This window comes from Hyperolius riggenbachi, chromosome 8 (genome assembly GCF_040937935.1).
Source record: "Hyperolius riggenbachi isolate aHypRig1 chromosome 8, aHypRig1.pri, whole genome shotgun sequence".
Lineage (NCBI taxonomy): Eukaryota > Metazoa > Chordata > Amphibia > Anura > Hyperoliidae > Hyperolius > Hyperolius riggenbachi.
The window spans coordinates 43074891-43093287 of record NC_090653.1 but is presented as its reverse complement, the minus strand read 5'-3'; the positions used below and the strand labels follow the sequence as shown (position 1 = coordinate 43093287).

The window sequence follows — 18397 nt, the reverse complement described above, 5'->3', positions numbered from 1 at the left end:
TAGCAGAAAAATAAAAAAAAATGCGCTAATGTTTATCTGCTAAAATACAGATCCTGCTTTACTGTTTATGGGTTTATTGGATAGCAGGACTGCAGTTCCAGAGATTCCCTTGCTGAGGCGCTGTGTGGCTTTCCATATGTTTGCAGACAGCTGTTATCTTTCTGTTTATTGCAGAATTGGTGGTTGTCTGAGCTTTGGGGAATGTGTAAGGGTTTCCATTTTGCGGGTGGTACCGCAGCATGCGTACACTGGGGACATTTTGGCTCCCAGAAAGCGTACAAGAGAGAACGGCGCCGGAGACTTGGGCGCAGCACACAGCTAGTATATGGCTGATCCTGCTGCCGCACAAGTCCGGGCCATGTTAATTACTATTCCCCCTCCAGGCCGACATGGATAGTGGGGGAATGAAATAATTCGACTTCCAGCGATTGCTGGAAGCCAAATTATTGTTTTAAAAGCAACTTCAGGTCCGTCTTCTGACAGCACTGAAGTTACTCCCTGTGCCTGCGATAGCCGAAGTTCCTATTACGGCCTATGGTGGCGCCGGCTACGCCCAAGTCTCCTGAGCTGCTGCGCCCAAGTGTCCAGCGCTGGATTTACCGTGTTCGCCCAGAAAACCTGATAGTAGAATATTGTTAAATTGCCCAAAATCTACTATTACAGCGAAAATTATGATAGTAAAATATTGATAATTCATATCAATATTTCACTATATATATATATATATATATATATATATATAACACCATATTTGGGCGGCCTCAGTGTTTTATATTTCCCCTCAATCCCCTCAACCGGATAGATCTTTTGAACTATTACTTGGTGAAATGGGTGTAAAGGATCAAATGAGAATGATGGAGAATCTCTGTGGTGAGGGCTTGATCAGGTGCACGACGATAACAGCGTTCCATATTGTGATGACTGATGGATTCCCAACCGCTGTACCCACAAAGTGTCCATGCACCAGTTCCTATAGCACACGGCACCGGTGCATGAAGCCACGTCACTACCGGTGTCATATGGTACAGGCACTAGTGGTGACACCGAAGGAGGCCCGGATTTGCGCCGGCATGTGACAGGTGAGTCACAAGCATTAAAAGGAACCCGAGGTGAGAGGGATGCGGAGGCTGCCATATTTATTTCCTTGTAAACAATGCCAGTTGCCTGGCAACCCTGTTGATCTTCTGGCATAAGTAGTGTCTGAGTCAAAACCATAGAACAAGCATATGGCTAATCCAGTAAAACTTGAGTCAGCTGAGTCAGAGTACCTGATCCTCTGCATGATTGTTCAGGATCTATTGCTAAAAGTATTAGCGATACAGGAGGACTGCCAGGCAACTAGTATTGTTTAAAAGAAAATAACTATGGCATCCTCCATATCCCTCTAACCTTGGGTTTGGTTGGAAATTGGTGTGCATGTGTGTGTGGACAGGCAATAGATTCCTCTCTGATCAGATTTGATTTCCATATAGTGGCTTTTTAAATACCAAGATAAATAATAATTGACTATATGGGTGAAGCTTTTCTTGTTGTACTCACTCCAGTGTTGTCTGGCTGAGGGGTCCAGGCTGCTGTGGTTGACCACGCAGGTATACACATCCCCAGTGACTGCTGTCACGTTGAGAGCTGATAAGGACAGGTAGGTTTGGTCAGGCAGGGGCAGGGTCAATCTCTGGAGCTCCTCCTCCAATACCTGCTGGCCGTTCCTCATCCACTTCAAGGAGATGACCTTGGGATAATGACCGTACACTTTGCAGGATAGTATGAGAGAGTCGCTGGATAAAGGCCTTCCTGTCACTTTCACAGTCGGCTTCTCTGTAAAATATTGCAGTGATATACAGTAAGTAGGGATGCTCGTTCGGATTCCAGATTCAGTGTTTTCCACAGGCTCTATATTACCCAGATACGCCCCTGGGCTTTTCTATTAACCTCTAGTCAGCGGCAATTGACTAATGTAAATTCAGAAAATCTGCATTATGGATATGCTGTATGCCGCTGAATTTAGAAGTTAATAGCAAAGCTCCCATAAGTGCTAGAAACACCACCATTTTCAGGGTATGTTAAGCATAAGAGTGGGAACAAGAAGAAAAAAACATTTTTCAAATAGACCTTATAGTTTTTGAGAAACTCGATGTTAAACTCGGTGGAAATTACCGCAAAAATCCGCATCGGAATGCGGAAATTGATGCGGGAAACGGAATTGGTATCGGGAATAGCGGAATGCGGATTTTCCGTGGAAGTGGAAATGAGCAATTCCGACCATCCCCAAGGAACATAAATATTTGAACACCCAGCGATTTTCCAAGTACTCCCACTTATGAATCATGGAGGGGTCTGACATTCACATTGTAGGTGCATTCCCACTGTGAGAGACAGCATTTAAAAAAAAAAAAAGGCAATCACATTGTATGATTTTTATCGAATTCATTTGTATTGCACTGCTGCACATACCGTATATACTTGGATACAAGTCAACCCCGTGTATAAATCGACCCCAATATTTGACCCTCATAAGCTGGAATTTTTCAATCACCCATGTATAAGTCTACCCAGCAAAGTTAATGGCTGCACTTGGGGATCAGGAGGGGTAAATGGATGCATTGCATAAAATATTGTAGTCATTAACCCCTCCTGGCCCCCAAGTACAGCCAAAAACTCCTACAGGACACACATTCAACCATTAACCCTCTGTCTGTAACTCCCTCTCCCTCCCACCATCATCCAAATGCATGCAGCCTGCATCTTCCCCCTACCCATGCTGCCTGTAATTCCCCCCTCCCTCCCACCATCACCCAAACACTTGATGCCTTTAATAACCACCTCCCTCCCTCCCACCCACCATCACCCAACTGCTTGCTGCCTCTAAATCACCCTCCCTCCAACCCACCATCACCCATAGGGACCCTGTCTCCATTTCCCCCCTCCCACCCACACCTAAGCATTCACCCCTCCCACCCACCATCACCCACCATCACCCACCATCACCCAATGCGAGCCTATGTATCAATTTCCTACTTGCGCTTTGTAATCCTGTCCAAAGTCATTCCCGCGGCAGAAGCCGTCACCCCTCATCAGCGTGCACTGCTTCCTCTCTTCTCCCTTCACTCGCGCTGACCTCCATACTTTAGCGTAGCTCTGCCTTCATGAAATCGGGAGGAGTGGGCTACGAAGTATGGAGGTCAGCGGGAGTGAAGGGAGAAGAGAGGAAGCAGGACACGCTGATGAGGGGTGATGGCTTCTGCCGCGGGAATCACTTTGCACAGGATTACAAAGCGCAAGTAGGAAATTGATACAGAGGGCTCCCTTTGGGTGATGGTGGGTGGGAGGGAGGAGGGAATAAAAGCACACTGGCATATTGGCTATAAGTTGGGAAATTTAGGACTACTCGTGTATAAGTCCACCCCCCCCACACCCCCCCCCCCCCCCCCACACTTTTAAACTTTGAGTCAGTCCTAAATTTCTCGACTTATAGACGAGTATATATGGAAAGTATTTGAACACCTGACAATCAGCAATAACTCTGGCTGTTACTCTGTTACTCTGCCTTTAAAAGGTCCACTTCTAGTCCACTCCACTAAATTAGTAGCACCTGTCTGAGCTCTTTAAAGACAACTGTCCACCCCCTTTCAATCAGACTCCAACTACTACCATGGGCAAGACCAAAGAATTGTCAAAAGACTTGCAAGACAAAATTGTGGACCTTCACAAGGCTGGAAAGTGCTATGGGGAAATTGCCAAGCAGCTTGGTGAAAATAGATTAACGGTTGGAGCAATTGTTAAAGAGTGAAAGATGCTAAAGATGACTGTCAGTCTCCCTCGGTCTAGGGCTCCATGCCAGATCTCATCTCGTGGGGTATCACTGATGATTAGAAAGGTGAGGAATCAGCCTAAAACTTCAAGGGAGGAACTGGACAATGAAATGAAGAGAGCTCGGACCACGGTTTCAAAGGTCACTGTCGGTAGGACACTACACTGTCATGATTTCAAATAATGCATTGCATGGAAGGTTCCCCTGCTCAAGTCATCACATGTCCAGGCTTGTCTGAAGTTTGCCAATGACCATCTGGATGATCCAGAGGAGGCATGGGAGAAATTAATTTGGTCAGATGAGATCAAAGTAGAACTTGTTGGTCTAAATTTCACTTGTCGTGTTTGGAGGAAAAGGAAGGATGAGTTGCATTATTATTATTATTTATTATATTTATAAAGCGCCAACATATTACGCAGCGCTGGACATTAGTTAAGGTTACAGACAATATTTAGGGGTGACATACAGTAATATGACAATACAGGAATACAAGGAAAACCAGATCACGCAGCACAGTATGAGTACAAGGTAATGTTTAGTCAGCCACTGGATGGGAGCATGGAGATTAGGCAAGTTAGGTTTACTCAGATGCATAGCATGGGTTTACAATGTACAGGGCCGGCCTTAGGTTTCACAGTGTCCTGAGTGAAACCTGATTTTTGTGCCCCCCTTTATCCTCTTCCCGCGTACACACACACACACACACACACACGCACACGCACACGCACACGCACACGCACACACACACACACACACACACACACACTGAGTTGCATTATTATTTATTATATTTATAAAGCGCCAACATATTACGCAGCGCTGGACATTAGTTAAGGTTACAGACAATATTTAGGGGTGACATACAGTAATATGACAATACAGGAATACAAGGAAAACCAGATCACGCAGCACAGTATGAGTACAAGGTAATGTTTAGTCAGCCACTGGATGGGAGCATGGAGATTAGGCAAGTTAGGTTTACTCAGATGCATAGCATGGGTTTACAATAATGTACAGGGCCGGCCTTAGGTTTCACAGTGTCCTGAGTGAAACCTGATTTTTGTGCCCCCCTTTATCCTCTTCCCGCGTGTACACACACACACACACACACACACACACACACTGTGTACACACACCACTCACACACACACACTTCACCTCCTAGGACAGTGGTTCCCAACCTTTTTGACGTCGTGACACATCACGCCACATGCTGAGATCTCTGTGACACATCGCATGTGTATAATACAAAAAATACTATTAATAACCACGAATGGATGGAAAGAGTGAATTATCCTGAATATACTTAAAAATGAAGGCTAGAACCTTTCAGGAATATTAATAAAAACAAACAGTGGGACAGTTAGCCCCCCCCCCCCCCCCCCCCATTTAGAATGATAGCACAGCAACGACAATTTGCACCACGCGTTATTTCCGCAGTGCACGCTCCCCCCCCAAAAAAAACGCCCTCAGGCTCAGTATAGGTAGGTAGCCAGGTATAGGCGCCCCCAGTATAAGATCTCACGTGTAGGTGCCCTCAATATAGGTTGCCAAGTATAGGTGCCCCCAGTATAGGAAGTCAGTTGAAGGTCTCCATCGCCCCCATAGGTAGCCAGGTATTGGTGCCTCCAGTATAGGTAGCCATGTGTTGGTGCCCTCAGTAAAGGTAGCCAGCTATAGGCGCCCCCTTGGAAGCCGGCGCCCTAAGCGACCACTCTGGTCGCATAGGTCAAAGGCCGGCTATGGTAATGGAGGTGCATGATCAGGTAGTACACAAAAGGAGGAGGACCCTGCCCAAAGGCTTACAATCTAGAGAGTTGCATCCCAAGAGTTGCATCCCAAGAAAACCATCCCTACTGTGAAGCATGGGGGTGGTAACATCATGCTTTGGGGGTGCTTTTCTGTGAGGGGGAGAGGACGACTGCACTGTATTAAGGATAGGAGGATTAATGGGGCCATGTATTGTGAGATTTTTCTGTATACATAAATTCTGTATACATACTTTATACAGGGCGCTCAAGTTTAAAATCTATCTTTACCTGAATTTTTTTTAAATCAATTTTCTCAAAACTACAAGGTCTTTTTGGAAGAAAATTTTTGACGTGTTCCAGACAATCAAATTTCTCATTTTTGCATAATTCTGCATAAAATTAAACTTAGATTAAACTTAAATTTAATAAAAATTACATTTCATTAAATTGAATTATAATTAAACTTGAGTAAAATTAACGGGATTGATTACAAATTTTCTGGATATTTTGCATCGTAATTTTGATTCAAAATTACTATTATGCGAAATCTGAGCTCAACTCTAATAGGGACAACGAGTAGAGTATGCTTGACGTCACGCAGAGGAGTGGCACAAACAATGGCATCAGCATTGATGGCGTTAAGTAGATCCACCCAGTGGATCTCTTGTTGGTTGAAGGTCTGGGGTCAGGGTCTGATTGTCGGCTGAGGTGGTTGTTACCAGCCGCCTCAGCTGACTTAAGACAAGACAGAGAAGGGCAACAGGTGACCAATTTTTGCTGAGCGGATGTTTGAAAATACACCATGGTCCCTATTGTATGAAGCTGGTACCAAGATGACTCAGCAAAGCAATGAAACTGGAAAAGAAGCCTACCATCATCGCTCAGTGGAATCCTCACCTCTCTTGCTGAACATGGTGTTTCTCCAAGACTGCAGCCTGGTGATGGTCAACTTACATCTTTCCACCAATTCTTTCTGCAAATCTTCATTCTCCGTCTCGTTGGAGTTTAGAATTTCTACAAAGAACTCGGCCTCGGGGATCTCAGTTGTCCACTTTGAAGCTTCCACATTAAACCGGACAAAAAGTCTTCCATTATAAGCTTCACTTAATACTCCTTCTACAGTTCCATTGTCGTAGATCGTGCAGCCCTCAATCTTCTGAAGAATGTCATAATCTGGGGGGAGGAGATAAATATCTCATATCATCTCATCATCTTATATCATCTGTTTGTTAGTTCTGCATCCCTTCCTCAGGTTCACAACCATACGAGTAACTAAGTACACATTTATAGGTGAAACTCGAAAAATGTGAATATCGTAAAAGGTGAAACTAATATATGAAATAGGAAGTCTTTGCAGGTGTTTTGGATGAATTAGCTGATTAGAATCTGAAACTTTGAGCTTAGAATATTTAACATTTTCACAATATTCTAATGGGCTGAGATTTTGATTTTGGGGTTCTCATAAGCTGTAAGCCATAATCATCAACATTATAACAAATAAAGGCTTGAAATATCTTGCTTTGCATGCATATTATATATTAGTTTAACGTTTTAAGTTGATTTACTGAAATAAATGGACTTCTGCATGATATTTGTAATGCTGGGGGGTCATACTTTCTGACCACCCAGAGCAACAAGGCTAAGTAGCTGGATAATGGAAGAGGCTCCACAGATGGACACAGGAGTAATGAACAAGGGAGCAAGATTGCCCAGAACAATTGCAGCTCTGGCCCGCTTATCAGGCTAGATGCTATGTGATACAATACACAGCAGACGTAGTCGGTAACAGGCTTGGGCCATACACGTTAATTCAGATGTCAGTCGTATTGGAAGGATTAGGCAGATTCGTAGTCGAGAGGCAGGCAAAGGTCGGTACACAATACAATATTACAAATACTACAATACTGACTGACTAGAGTACATATATATCGTGCTGATGCACAATATATGAAATGTAGCTCTCAAATAACTCACTAGCTAAAGCACAGGTAATGACAATTAATAAGACAGACAACAGACAGACAGACGGAATGCTTAGCCAATCTAATCGCTGTTTCAGCGACAGCAACATTCACACTGAGATAGACAAGACTAACAGGTAGGAGCGAACTAATAGCAACCGCTGCTATAGTTCGTTCCTTAAGAACAAGTCTAGAAGGAATGCTACCAGTCACCAACGTGGTGCTGGCAGAATCTAACTATCAGGATCAGAAGGACTTCACTGACCCCCGCAGGTCAGCAAACATCCAGCAGACATGACAATACAGAGCAAGGCATCATACATTTACAAAAACAACTTTCACAGCATAGACCCAACGACAACTCAGAGAGCTGAAAGCTATGTTGGGTGGGGTCTGAAATGGGAGGCAGACTTTTATGCTGGCATCAGCCAATGGATGCAGGTATGCAAATTCCCACACAGCTGAATGGTAATCATTCAATCCTGAGCTGGTTTGATTACCATTTGCTAGCTGAAAGACTAATATATCAAATGCATGCAGTACTATGGAACAACATGCATGCAGGAAATCCAGGGCTATCTGGCTGGAGTTCAACTGCAGCAAACCATAGGAGGAACCCTGACAGCATCCTGAACTGCTCTGAACTGCAGAGTGATTGCAAATGACAATAAGACTCACTGCGAATGCACAACCAAATGCAAGCAGACAAGTCAGAACTGCCCAGTTGCAGCTCCACTGCAAGTGACAGAACATGCTACAGGAGAGATCCTGACAATATTCAAATTTTTCGAGTTTCAGCTATAGATATGGTGAAGATTGCAATCAGCAATGTGGAGAAAACATGTCCTTTTTGTCTATACCTATTCTTTTTTGTCTCAGATTGTGTGGGAGGTGTTTGTGACCTAAATTTCAGCTGTGCATTTTCCCCCTCCTATCTAAATAGGCCAATCCAGACACAAAGAATAGTGATAATCGTAATCTGATACGATTACACAGAATTTTGCAGAAATGTTTGCAATTACGGCCATATGTAATTACGATATGGACATTCAATTGATTTTGTATAGTCCATTCGGAATTTTGCGTAATTTTTGCATAATTTATGCGTAATTTTTTGCTGACTTAAGTCGTAAATAGCAAAGCCCTTCTATATGCTTTCATCACCAAAATTGTTACATATGTCAAGGAAAATAGTGGGAACAAGTAAAAAAAATACTAATTTCAAAATGACCTTGTAGTTTTTGAGAAAAACGATTTTAAACATGCAAAGGAAAAATGATTTTTGAACTTTTAAAAAATAATTTAAAAAAATATTTTTATTTGCATTTTTTTAATTGATTTCCTCAAAAACTACGAGGTCTTTTTGAAAAAAAACTTTTTTTGTCTTGTTCCCAGTTCCCACTATCTTCCCATACATAGCCATTTTGGTGATGATAGCTTATATGGGGGCTTTGCTATTAACTGCAAAATTCGGCACAAAATTACGTGAAATTTAGTTCCTGATTACGTTTACAAACAAAGTTAATCCCGATTTTCCTTCAGAAATTTTGCATAAAAATTTTGCATCATATTTGCAAATTACGATGCAAAATTACGATTATGCGAAATATGTGCTCAATGCTCATCACTAACAAAGAATTTGGACAGAACGGAAGATATTTACTAAAGAGAAACGGTGGCGAAAGAGAAAAAGGGATTAGAAATGAGTCTTATACACAAAAAATACACACACGGGTTTAAAGTGAACCAGAGACGAAGCACCCTCTTGTATTTTACCATATATATCAGTGGGAACATTAGAGTAAACACCTACCCTGCTCTCTGTTTCATTTTTAACTGTTCAGCTTGCTTCTTATCAGCCCTGATAAAATCCCTGACTGAGCATTCAGTCTGGCTTTGCTCAGGAATTTGTATAGCCGAGTCTGTGTTCTCTGGTGTCTTTTCAAGCCCAAGACTGCCCCCTTGTGGCTCTGCTCAGGAATCATTATAGCTGAGTCATTATAGCAAAGCCAGACTGAATGCTCAGTCTGGGATTTTACCTGGGCTGATTAGAAGCAAGCTGAACAGTTAAAAATGAAACAGAGAGCAGGGGAGGTGTTTTCTCCAATGTTCCCACTGATATATATGGTAAAATACATGAGGGTGTCTTGTCTCTGGTTTACCCCACTCCACAGAGTGAGACCATCTAGGTCCAGCTGGGGTGCTGGAGAGGAGGCCTAGAACACAGCCAGAGGGTGGATCCCCCTACTATTACCAGGCAGGGCAGGCAATGTTCTTCTGACACCTGACCACCTGCTCCAAGCCTGGAGCTCAGCTGTAGACTAGAGGAAACTTCATTTTTATTAGTGAGTGCCCCAACACAGTTTCCAAACTTGTGCTGTGCTAGCACAATGTCTGTCAACCTATTAGCTTCTAAGGAAATGGGAGAGGGAAAGACAAGTGTGCATTGCGCCAAGCGCTTATCGATGCTTATTCCTTTTTTGCCTGATGGAGCAGGTGGTGACCCACGAAACACACGCGTCATGCAGGGAAACAGGAAGTAGACAGGAGCTGGCTGCCAAGAAACATAGGCGCATTGCATGGACAGGTGAGAGATTTACAAAAACACACCACTGTGCCAACTCTGCAAGAGGCATCGGGGGTGGGAGGGGTTCCCATGGAGAGGGAGGAATGATTTGGCCCCCTGCCCGCTCCTGCCAGGTGGGTGTCACCCCTTCCAAGCTCTGCAAAGAGACAGGAGGGGGGCACATGGAGAGGGAGGGAGGAATGAGGTCAGCCTCCCTCCCCACTTTTTTCTGGTTGGGTATCACCCCTTCCAAGCCTGCACCCCTGCTCACAAAGCCACTGCCCTGGCACCGCCCCCTGCAATCTGCCGCCTGAAGCAGGTGCTTTAGGCAGTGTGATGGTAGGTCCACCCCTGACTACAGAGAATGACTTCTTAACCAGAGTGGGGTCGTTTATTCTCCCCACCAGCCTTCACAGTGGTTATCTTTGTGGTAACCAGGGCCGCGCCTGGGCGGGTGCTGCGGGTGCATTGCACCCAGGCGCCGGCCTGTGACAGGCGCCGGCGGGTCGTCCGCGGCCGCCTATCTCATTCTCATCTCCCCGGGTGCTGGACAGGACAGTGACACACTGTGCGGGCGGCTGTGCCTGACGTCACATGTAGACGTCGGCGCAGCCCAATGGGGAAACAGGCATGCAGCCCACCCACCTGACCTCATGTCACGCTTGACGGGGGGAGGAGCCCGAGCCTCAGCCTCAACGTGTGAGACTACCGCGGCTTCCCGTCCGACCCGACCCGTGGTGCGTGCAGCCTGCGTGGAAAGAGAGCGAGCCGGAGAGCTACTAGCAGCGGTGCCAGGCAGCCAGCACAGACGCAGTGACTGCCCGGCCTGCAGCCCGGCCTGCGCCTCCTAGTGCCGCCCGCCACCGTCCAGAAAGAGAGCGAGCCAGAGAGAGCTACTATCAGCGGCGCCAGGCCAGCCGCCAGCACAGACGCAGTGACTGCCCGCCTGCAGCCCGGCCTGGGCTGCGCCTCCAAGTGCCACCGTGACCCGCCACCGTCCGGAAAGAGAGCGAGCCAGACCAGAGAGAGCTACTAGCAGCGGCGCCAGGCCAGCCGCCAGCACAGACGCAGTGACTGCCCGCCCCGCAGCCCGGCCTGCGCCTCCTAGTGCCACCGGCCGTGGTCACAGTCAGCTGCAGCTGCCCGCAGAGCCACTGCCTGCCTATATGCTCCTCCACCCAGACCCAGCCAGAGGTAAGTGAATTGCTGCCAATAAGATTGCATTTGTCATGTAGTGGGGGAAATGAAATCTGTTGCCATCAAGATTGCATTTGTGGGGAAATCTGGCTGCCATTAAGATTGCATTTGTGGGGAAATCTAGCTGCCGTTAAGATTGCATTTGTGTGGGGAAATCTGGCTGCCGTTAAGATTGCATTTGTGGGGAAATCTAGCTGCCGTTAAGATTGCATTTGTGGGGAAATCTGGCTGCCGTTAAGATTGCATTTGTGTAGGGAAATCTGGCTGCGTTAAGATTGCATTTGTGTGGGGAAATCTGGCTGCGTTAAGATTGCATTTGTGTGGGGAAATCTGGCTGCCGTAAAGATTGCATTTGTGGGGAAATCTGGCTGCCGTAAAGATTGCATCTGTGGGGAAATCTGGCTGCCGTAAAGATTGCATCTGTGGAGAAATCTGCTGCCAATAATATTGCATTTGTGGGAAAATCTGCTGCCAATAAGATTGCATTTTGTGGTCGGCCGGCCCTCCACCATGTGGACTATTGTGCGCATGTGGGGAAATCGACTGCTGCCAATAAGATTGCATTTGTGGGGAAATCTGCTGCCATTAACCTCCTGAGCGATAATCCCGAGCTGAGCTCGGGGTATGTCGCGCAGGAGGATTTCTCAGGCCCCGCTGGGCCGATATGCATAATTTTTTTTTTGTTACACGCAGCTAGCACTTTGCTAGCTGCGTGTAACTTCCGATCGCCGCCGCTCGCCGCCGATCCGCCGCTACCCGCCGTTCCGCGCAGCCCCCCCCCCCCAACCCCTTGCGCAGCCTGGCCAATCAGTGCCAGGCAGCGCTGAGGGGTGGATCGGAACTCCCTATGACGTCACGACGTCCATGACGTCGGTGACGTCATCCCGCCCCGTCGCCATGGCGACCAGGGAAGCCCAGCAGGAAATCCCGTTCTGAACGGGATTTCCTGCTTACTCTGATCGCCGAAGGCGATCGGAGTGGGTGGGGGGATGCCGCTGCGCTGCGGCTATCATGTAGCGAGCCCTGGGCTCGCTACATGATTTAAAAAATAAAAAAAATTAAAAAATAGTGCTGCGCCACCTCTTGGGCGATATAATTGTATCGCCCAGAGGGTTAAGATTGCATTTGTGGGTAAATCTGCTGCCAATTCTCATTGCATTCGTGGAGAAATCTGCTGCCAAAAAGATTGCATTTGTGGGGAAATCTGCTGCCATTAAGATTGCATTTGTGGGTAAATCTGCTGCCAATTCTCATTGCATTCGTGGAGAAATCTGCTGCCAAAAAGATTGCATTTGTGGGGAAATCGACTGCTGCCAATAAGATTGCATTTGTGGGGAAATCGACTGCTGCCAATAAGATTGTATTTGTGGGGAAATCTGATGCCAATTCTCATTGCATTTGTGGAGAAATCTGCTGCCAATAATATTGCATTTGTGAGGAAATCTGCTGCCAATAAGATTGCATTTTGTGGTCGGCCGGCCCTCCACCATGTGGACTATTGTGCGCCACTGCCCTCGATACGATATCCCCGGTGCACCGGTATGTATCTTTAGATTGGAAAATGGATTGAGTCATTGCTATGCATGAAAGAGGGGTAGGAATGGGGTATCACATGCATGCGTAAAGAGGTGGAAGGTGTGGGTGTGATTAGGCAGGACATGGGTGTGGTTATGTGGTTGGGCGCGGTTAATTTAACCACTCCCATAGGCGCCAGAGAAAACCTTGCACCCAGGTGCCTGGCACCCCAGGCTCACCCCTGGTGGTAACCTTGGCTTGTGAGTATTATCCTATTTTCCATACATTCCTTGTCTTTACACGCTTGACAAGGAAAGTTAAACAAGAATCTCTTATTTCACAAATATGGGTTTACTTTTTTATGCGTGAGAAAGAGAAGGGTGAACTTTAGTGAGAGAAGCGGACTCCTCCTCCTAGCTTACCATGGCTGGTGTTGAGATGATGGATTATGACTTGTAGATATCTTTGCAGGATGAGCTGGGAACTGATCTCATGGTAGTTGATTCTGTTCAGGTTGACGCCGGCATTTTTGAGCCAAGGAGCTCGGACCTCCATCAGCTGGGTGTGGCTGTCGTACCAGTAGAGTGTGATGTCATCCACAGCCCGCCTCGTGGAGTACACGGGAACACCAGGCCACGGCTTGCTCATCACTGTTGTGTAACGTAGGTGAGTATGTGTCCCTGATGACATAAGAACCACTACATTACAAACCACTGTCAGGAATTTCAAAGCGTAATCACAAGTGAAAGCAAACCTGAGGCGAAAAAAAAAAAACCTTATAAGATAATGAAGTGTATGTGTAGTAAGCATAACAAATAGAACATTAGTAGCAAAGAAAGAAATATCTCATATTGTTTTCCAGTACAGGAAGAGTTAAAAAAAACAACTTCAGTTATTTATGCAAAAGAGCTACCCTGAGCTCTCTGACCTCACTTGGGTGGAATACAGTCCTGTTTTCTGAAGCACTTAAAACAGCCAAGAAACCGTGAGAGACAGCTTGAGGTAAGGTTTTACTGCAGGAAGGGTCAAAGGCTCATTATTTCTACTTTATTTTATTACTTAAAAGACAGAGTGAGGTTTCTAGACTGAAACAATATCATATTTTTATTTTCAACTAATGTTCTATTCACACTATCCATACTACGCATACAATTCATTATATCATATGTTTTAGGTTTTTTTTTGGTTCAGGTTTACTTTAAGTGTGATAAATATTTAAAATTTACAGGATCATTTACCCGACGCAGATAACTTTGGCACGGGGATAGTCAGATGCCCATGTAAATTACCAATATTTTTACCACCCAGCGCCGCATTAAAGGGGAACTGAAGAGAGAGGTATATGGAGGCTGTCATGTTTATTTCCTTTTAGACAATACCAGTTGCCTGGCAGCCCTGCTGATCCTCTGCCTCTAATACTATTAGCCATAGCCCCTGAACAAGCATGCAACAGATCAGGTGTTTCAGTGGTTCAGACTTATAAGTCTGATCTGACAAGACTAGCTGCATGCTTGTTTCTGGTTTTAATCAGATACTACTGCAGAGAAATAGACCAGCAGGGCTGCCAGGCAACTGGTATTGATTAAAAGGAAATAAACATGACAGCCTCCATATACCTCTCTCTTCAGTTCCCCTTTAAGTACGCTCATTTACTATCTTGTCACATTGCACCATTTCATCCCTGCTGAGATCTGATCTAATTTTCCTCTCCACCCTGCTTCAAATAGTTTAGTACTGCTCGCTGCTCTATGAAGCTCTGGAACCTCGCTCCTGTGCTGGGCCTACTCATGGCCAAACAGCTCCCTTCCCCCACACAGGAGAAAAACTTAACCTCCCTGGCAGTCTATTAAAACCGCCAGGGGGCAGCACAGCACTTTAAAAAATATTTTTTTTAATCATGTAGCTAGCCTAGCGCTAGTTACATGAAAGCCGCTGTGCAGCGGCATTACCCCACCCCTTGCCTCCGGCGATCAGAGCAAACAGGAAATCCCGTTCAGTGCTTGGCTTCCCCCGTCGCTGTGGCGACGATCGGGATGACATCATCAACGTCATGGCGTCGGAGGCTGTCCCGATCCACCCCATAGCGCAGCCTGGCGGTGATTGGCCAGGCTGCGCAAGGGGTCTTGGTGGGGCCCTCTAATGTGGCGGGTAGTGGCGAATGGGCGTGGAGCGGCGGCGATCGGAACAAACGCGCAGCTAGCAAAGTGCTAGCTGCGTGTAACTAAGTAAAAAGTGAGCAAATCTGCTCACCAGGGCCTGAGCTATCCACCGCGGCGGCTTAGCCCGAGCTCAGCTCGGGCATACCGCTGAGGAGGTTAATTGCATTTGGGCTATTATCTCATAAGTTTATTTTCGCTTCAGGTTTCCTTTAAAGAAAAAAATCTTTAGGTAGGATATATATATAGTAGCAATAAAAAAGTATGTGAACGCTTTGGAATTATATGGATTTCTGCACAAATTGGTCATAAAAAAGTGATCTGATCTAAGTCACAGCAATAGACAATCACTGTCTGCTTAAACTAATGCTACACAAATAATTACATTTATGATTAGCAGCACAAGGAATATTATGTTTTTATTGCTAGACTAGTGTTTGGGGAAGTCCATTAGGTAATAATCTGTGTACACATTATCACTGAAGCTAACACCCCCCTTTGCCTGTAGTGAGTGCTAGGTGTGTAATCTTGTCCAGTTACTGGAGCTCTGCACATCCATGCAGATTGATCATTCAGGTATAACTTCTGGTTGAAAGCACTGCCATGTGTCCCGAATCATTAAATGCCTCCATGTTTTTATTGAACACACCATGTAAATATTCACAGTGCAGTTTGAAAAGTTATGCGAACTCTTGCATTTAATAACTGGTTGAACCTCATTTGGCAGCAATAACTTGAACTTTCTATTTTCCCATGTAAAAAAATTAGTTGTTGGCACCGCCCACCTTTTCTAACCTTGATATACAGTCACTCAATTTACCAAGTTTATAAGCTTTGGGGTCCTTGGTATCAATAATTTGTGTATTCCCACTGAAATTACACAAATCTGATTGGCTGTTTGTGGCTCCGCCCCCTTTCTGATTTTGAACCCCAGTGACCAACTGTACCAGGTTTGAGACCTCTGCCATTAACAGTGTAAGAAGGTCAGAAATGTAAATATTCCCCTTGAAAATCAACAGGTGAATTCTGATTGTCTGTTGTAGACTTCACCCATTTTCCCAAATATTAATCCCAGTCACCCAGTGACCAACTGTGCAAAGTTTGAGAACTCTGCCATTGACAGTGTAAGAATGGCTGCAGTTTGCATTTTCCCAGGAAAATTTGTTTTTGGCTCAGCCCACTTTTTGTAACCTGGACACAAAGTCACTCAATGACCAAGTTTGTGAGCTTTCAGGTTCCTGGCATCAAAAATGTGTGAATTGAAGCAGTTTATCCACCAAGGAAATCTGATTGGCTGTTTGTGGCCCAGCCCTTTTAGGGAATTGGGACCCCAGTCACCCAATGACCAACTGTAGTAAGTTTGAAGCCTCTGCCATTAACAGTGTAAGAATGGCAGCAGTTTCAATATTCCCCTTGAAAATCAATAGTTGGATTTTGATTGTCTGTTTTAGGCTCCACCCACTTTCCTGAATCTTAATCTCATCCACCCAGTGACCAAGTGTGCCAAGTTGGAGACCCCTGCGATTAACAGTGAAAGAATGGCTGCAGTTTACATTTTCCCATTGAAAACAAATGGCTGAAATTTGATTGGCTTTTTTGTGTTCCGCCCACTTTTCCTGGATTTGCAACCTTGGTCACCAGGTGACTAACTGTGCCAAGTGTGGGGACTCTGGCTTGATTACTGTGAGAATGGCAGCCTTTTACATTTTTTTCCATTGACATGAATGGGTGAAATCTGATTTGCTGTTTGTAGCTCCGCCCAGGTTTGCAGGGGGGACGCGAGACCCCCAGAACATATCATCCCAGGTAGTAAGGGATCTGTATACTTAGGTTCGTTCAAATCGGTCAAGGCGTTTTTAAATGATCGCGGCACATACATACGTACATACATACATTGGGCTTGATTCACAAAGTGGTGCTAACTGTTAGCACGCCTGTGAAAACCCCCTTAGCACGTCTAAACAAGCTTTCCGCGCATAAAACTTTACGCGTGCAAAACTTTATGCGCGTAAAACTTTACGCGCGTACTGCACAGAGCACAGGGCGCACCGCGCGAAGTGCCCATTAAAGCCTATGGGACTTAGCGCGCGTAAAGCTTTACGCGCGCAAAGTTAGCGCGCGATCTGATTGAGAAATCCGGTGCTAACCTACTTAGCACCCTGGTTAGCGCGTCTAAAGATTTTAGACGTGCTAAGTAGGTTAGCACCGCTTTGTGAATCAAGCCCATACTGTACATCCGATTTTATATATATAGATATATATGCTAAACTAAATGTCTAAACTAAAGCAACATACAATTGTTTAAAGGTAAAAAATGAAACATATTAAGACCTCTTTTCCACGAGCAGTTGATCTGTGTGCTCAGCAAGCAGTTGCCATGCAGCAGTGAGCAGTTGTTGTGAAAGTTTGAGAAGCATTTCACTGCCTATCAACTGCCCATGGAAAAGAGGCCGAAAACAGAGAGCAGAAGATACTTCTGTATCTTCAGGTTTTGTAACAACTGGAAGCCCACCTTACCTGCACAACCAGGGAGATTCCATGCGGTGATGATCACTAGCAGGAGGAGGACAGGACTTCTCCCCATTACAGCAGAAGATGGGCCAGAGCTCTCCTCTCCAAGTAGACTTTACTGTCTTCTTAGATGTATGACATCCTCACTTCTCTGTCACTGGACAGAGCCAAAGACCGCGTCATGCCTGGGCAAACAAGGTGTGTCACTGCCAATCACTCAACAGCCCAGGTTAATAAAGAGACATTGATTGTTATTAAAGAAAACCTGTCATGGGAGAAACATGGAGGCTCCAGCAGAGACTGGAGTCTGCCATGTGGCTAAATGTTTGAACTGTCTGGAAAGCCCCATACAATTTACATGTCTACTTCCCGAACGCTTAAGAGGAACTCCAGTGAAAATAATGTAATAAAAAAAAGTGCTTCATTTTTACAATAATTATGTATAAATGATTTAGTCAGTGTTTGCCCATTGTAAAATCTTTGAAATCCCTGATTTACATTCTGACATTTATTACATGGTGACAATTTTTCTGCTGGCAGATTATGTAGCTGCTGCATGTTTTTTTGGCAGTTGGAAACAGCTGTAAACAGCTATTTCCCACAATGCAGCAAGGTTCACAGACAGGAAACTGGCAGGAGTACGTACTCAGGTTCTTGTGGGAGGGGTTTCACCACAATATCAGTCATACAGCGCCCCCTGATGGTCTGTTTGTGAAAAGGAATAGATTTCTTACGTAAAAGGAGGTATCAGCTACTGATTGGGATAAAGTTCAATTCTTGGTCGGAGTCTCTCTTTAAAGCAAACCTGATGAAAATTAGAAGTCAGAATAACCATACACAGGTTATACTTACCTCCCGTGTAATCTACTCCTCAATCTCTTTCTCCTCTCCTGTGTCCGGTTTGTCCACTGTGATCAACGGAATTCTCCATC

The 18397-nt window shown here is 45.3% G+C and overlaps 1 protein-coding gene across 1 annotated transcript in view; it reads right to left on the bottom strand.

Moving 5' to 3' along the window:
* Positions 1-17646, bottom strand: part of LOC137528108 (major histocompatibility complex class I-related gene protein-like) — a 37364-nt gene extending 19718 nt beyond the window's left edge. The window contains exons 1-4 of the mRNA XM_068249392.1: positions 17472-17646; positions 13221-13478; positions 6457-6732; positions 1540-1815 (exon numbers count right to left, since the gene is read on the bottom strand). Of these exons, the coding sequence (XP_068105493.1) occupies positions 1540-1815; positions 6457-6732; positions 13221-13478; positions 17472-17538 (877 nt within the window). The 5' untranslated portion in view covers positions 17539-17646. The remainder of the gene's footprint in view (positions 1-1539; positions 1816-6456; positions 6733-13220; positions 13479-17471) is intronic.
* Positions 17647-18397: the final 751 nt, after the last annotated feature.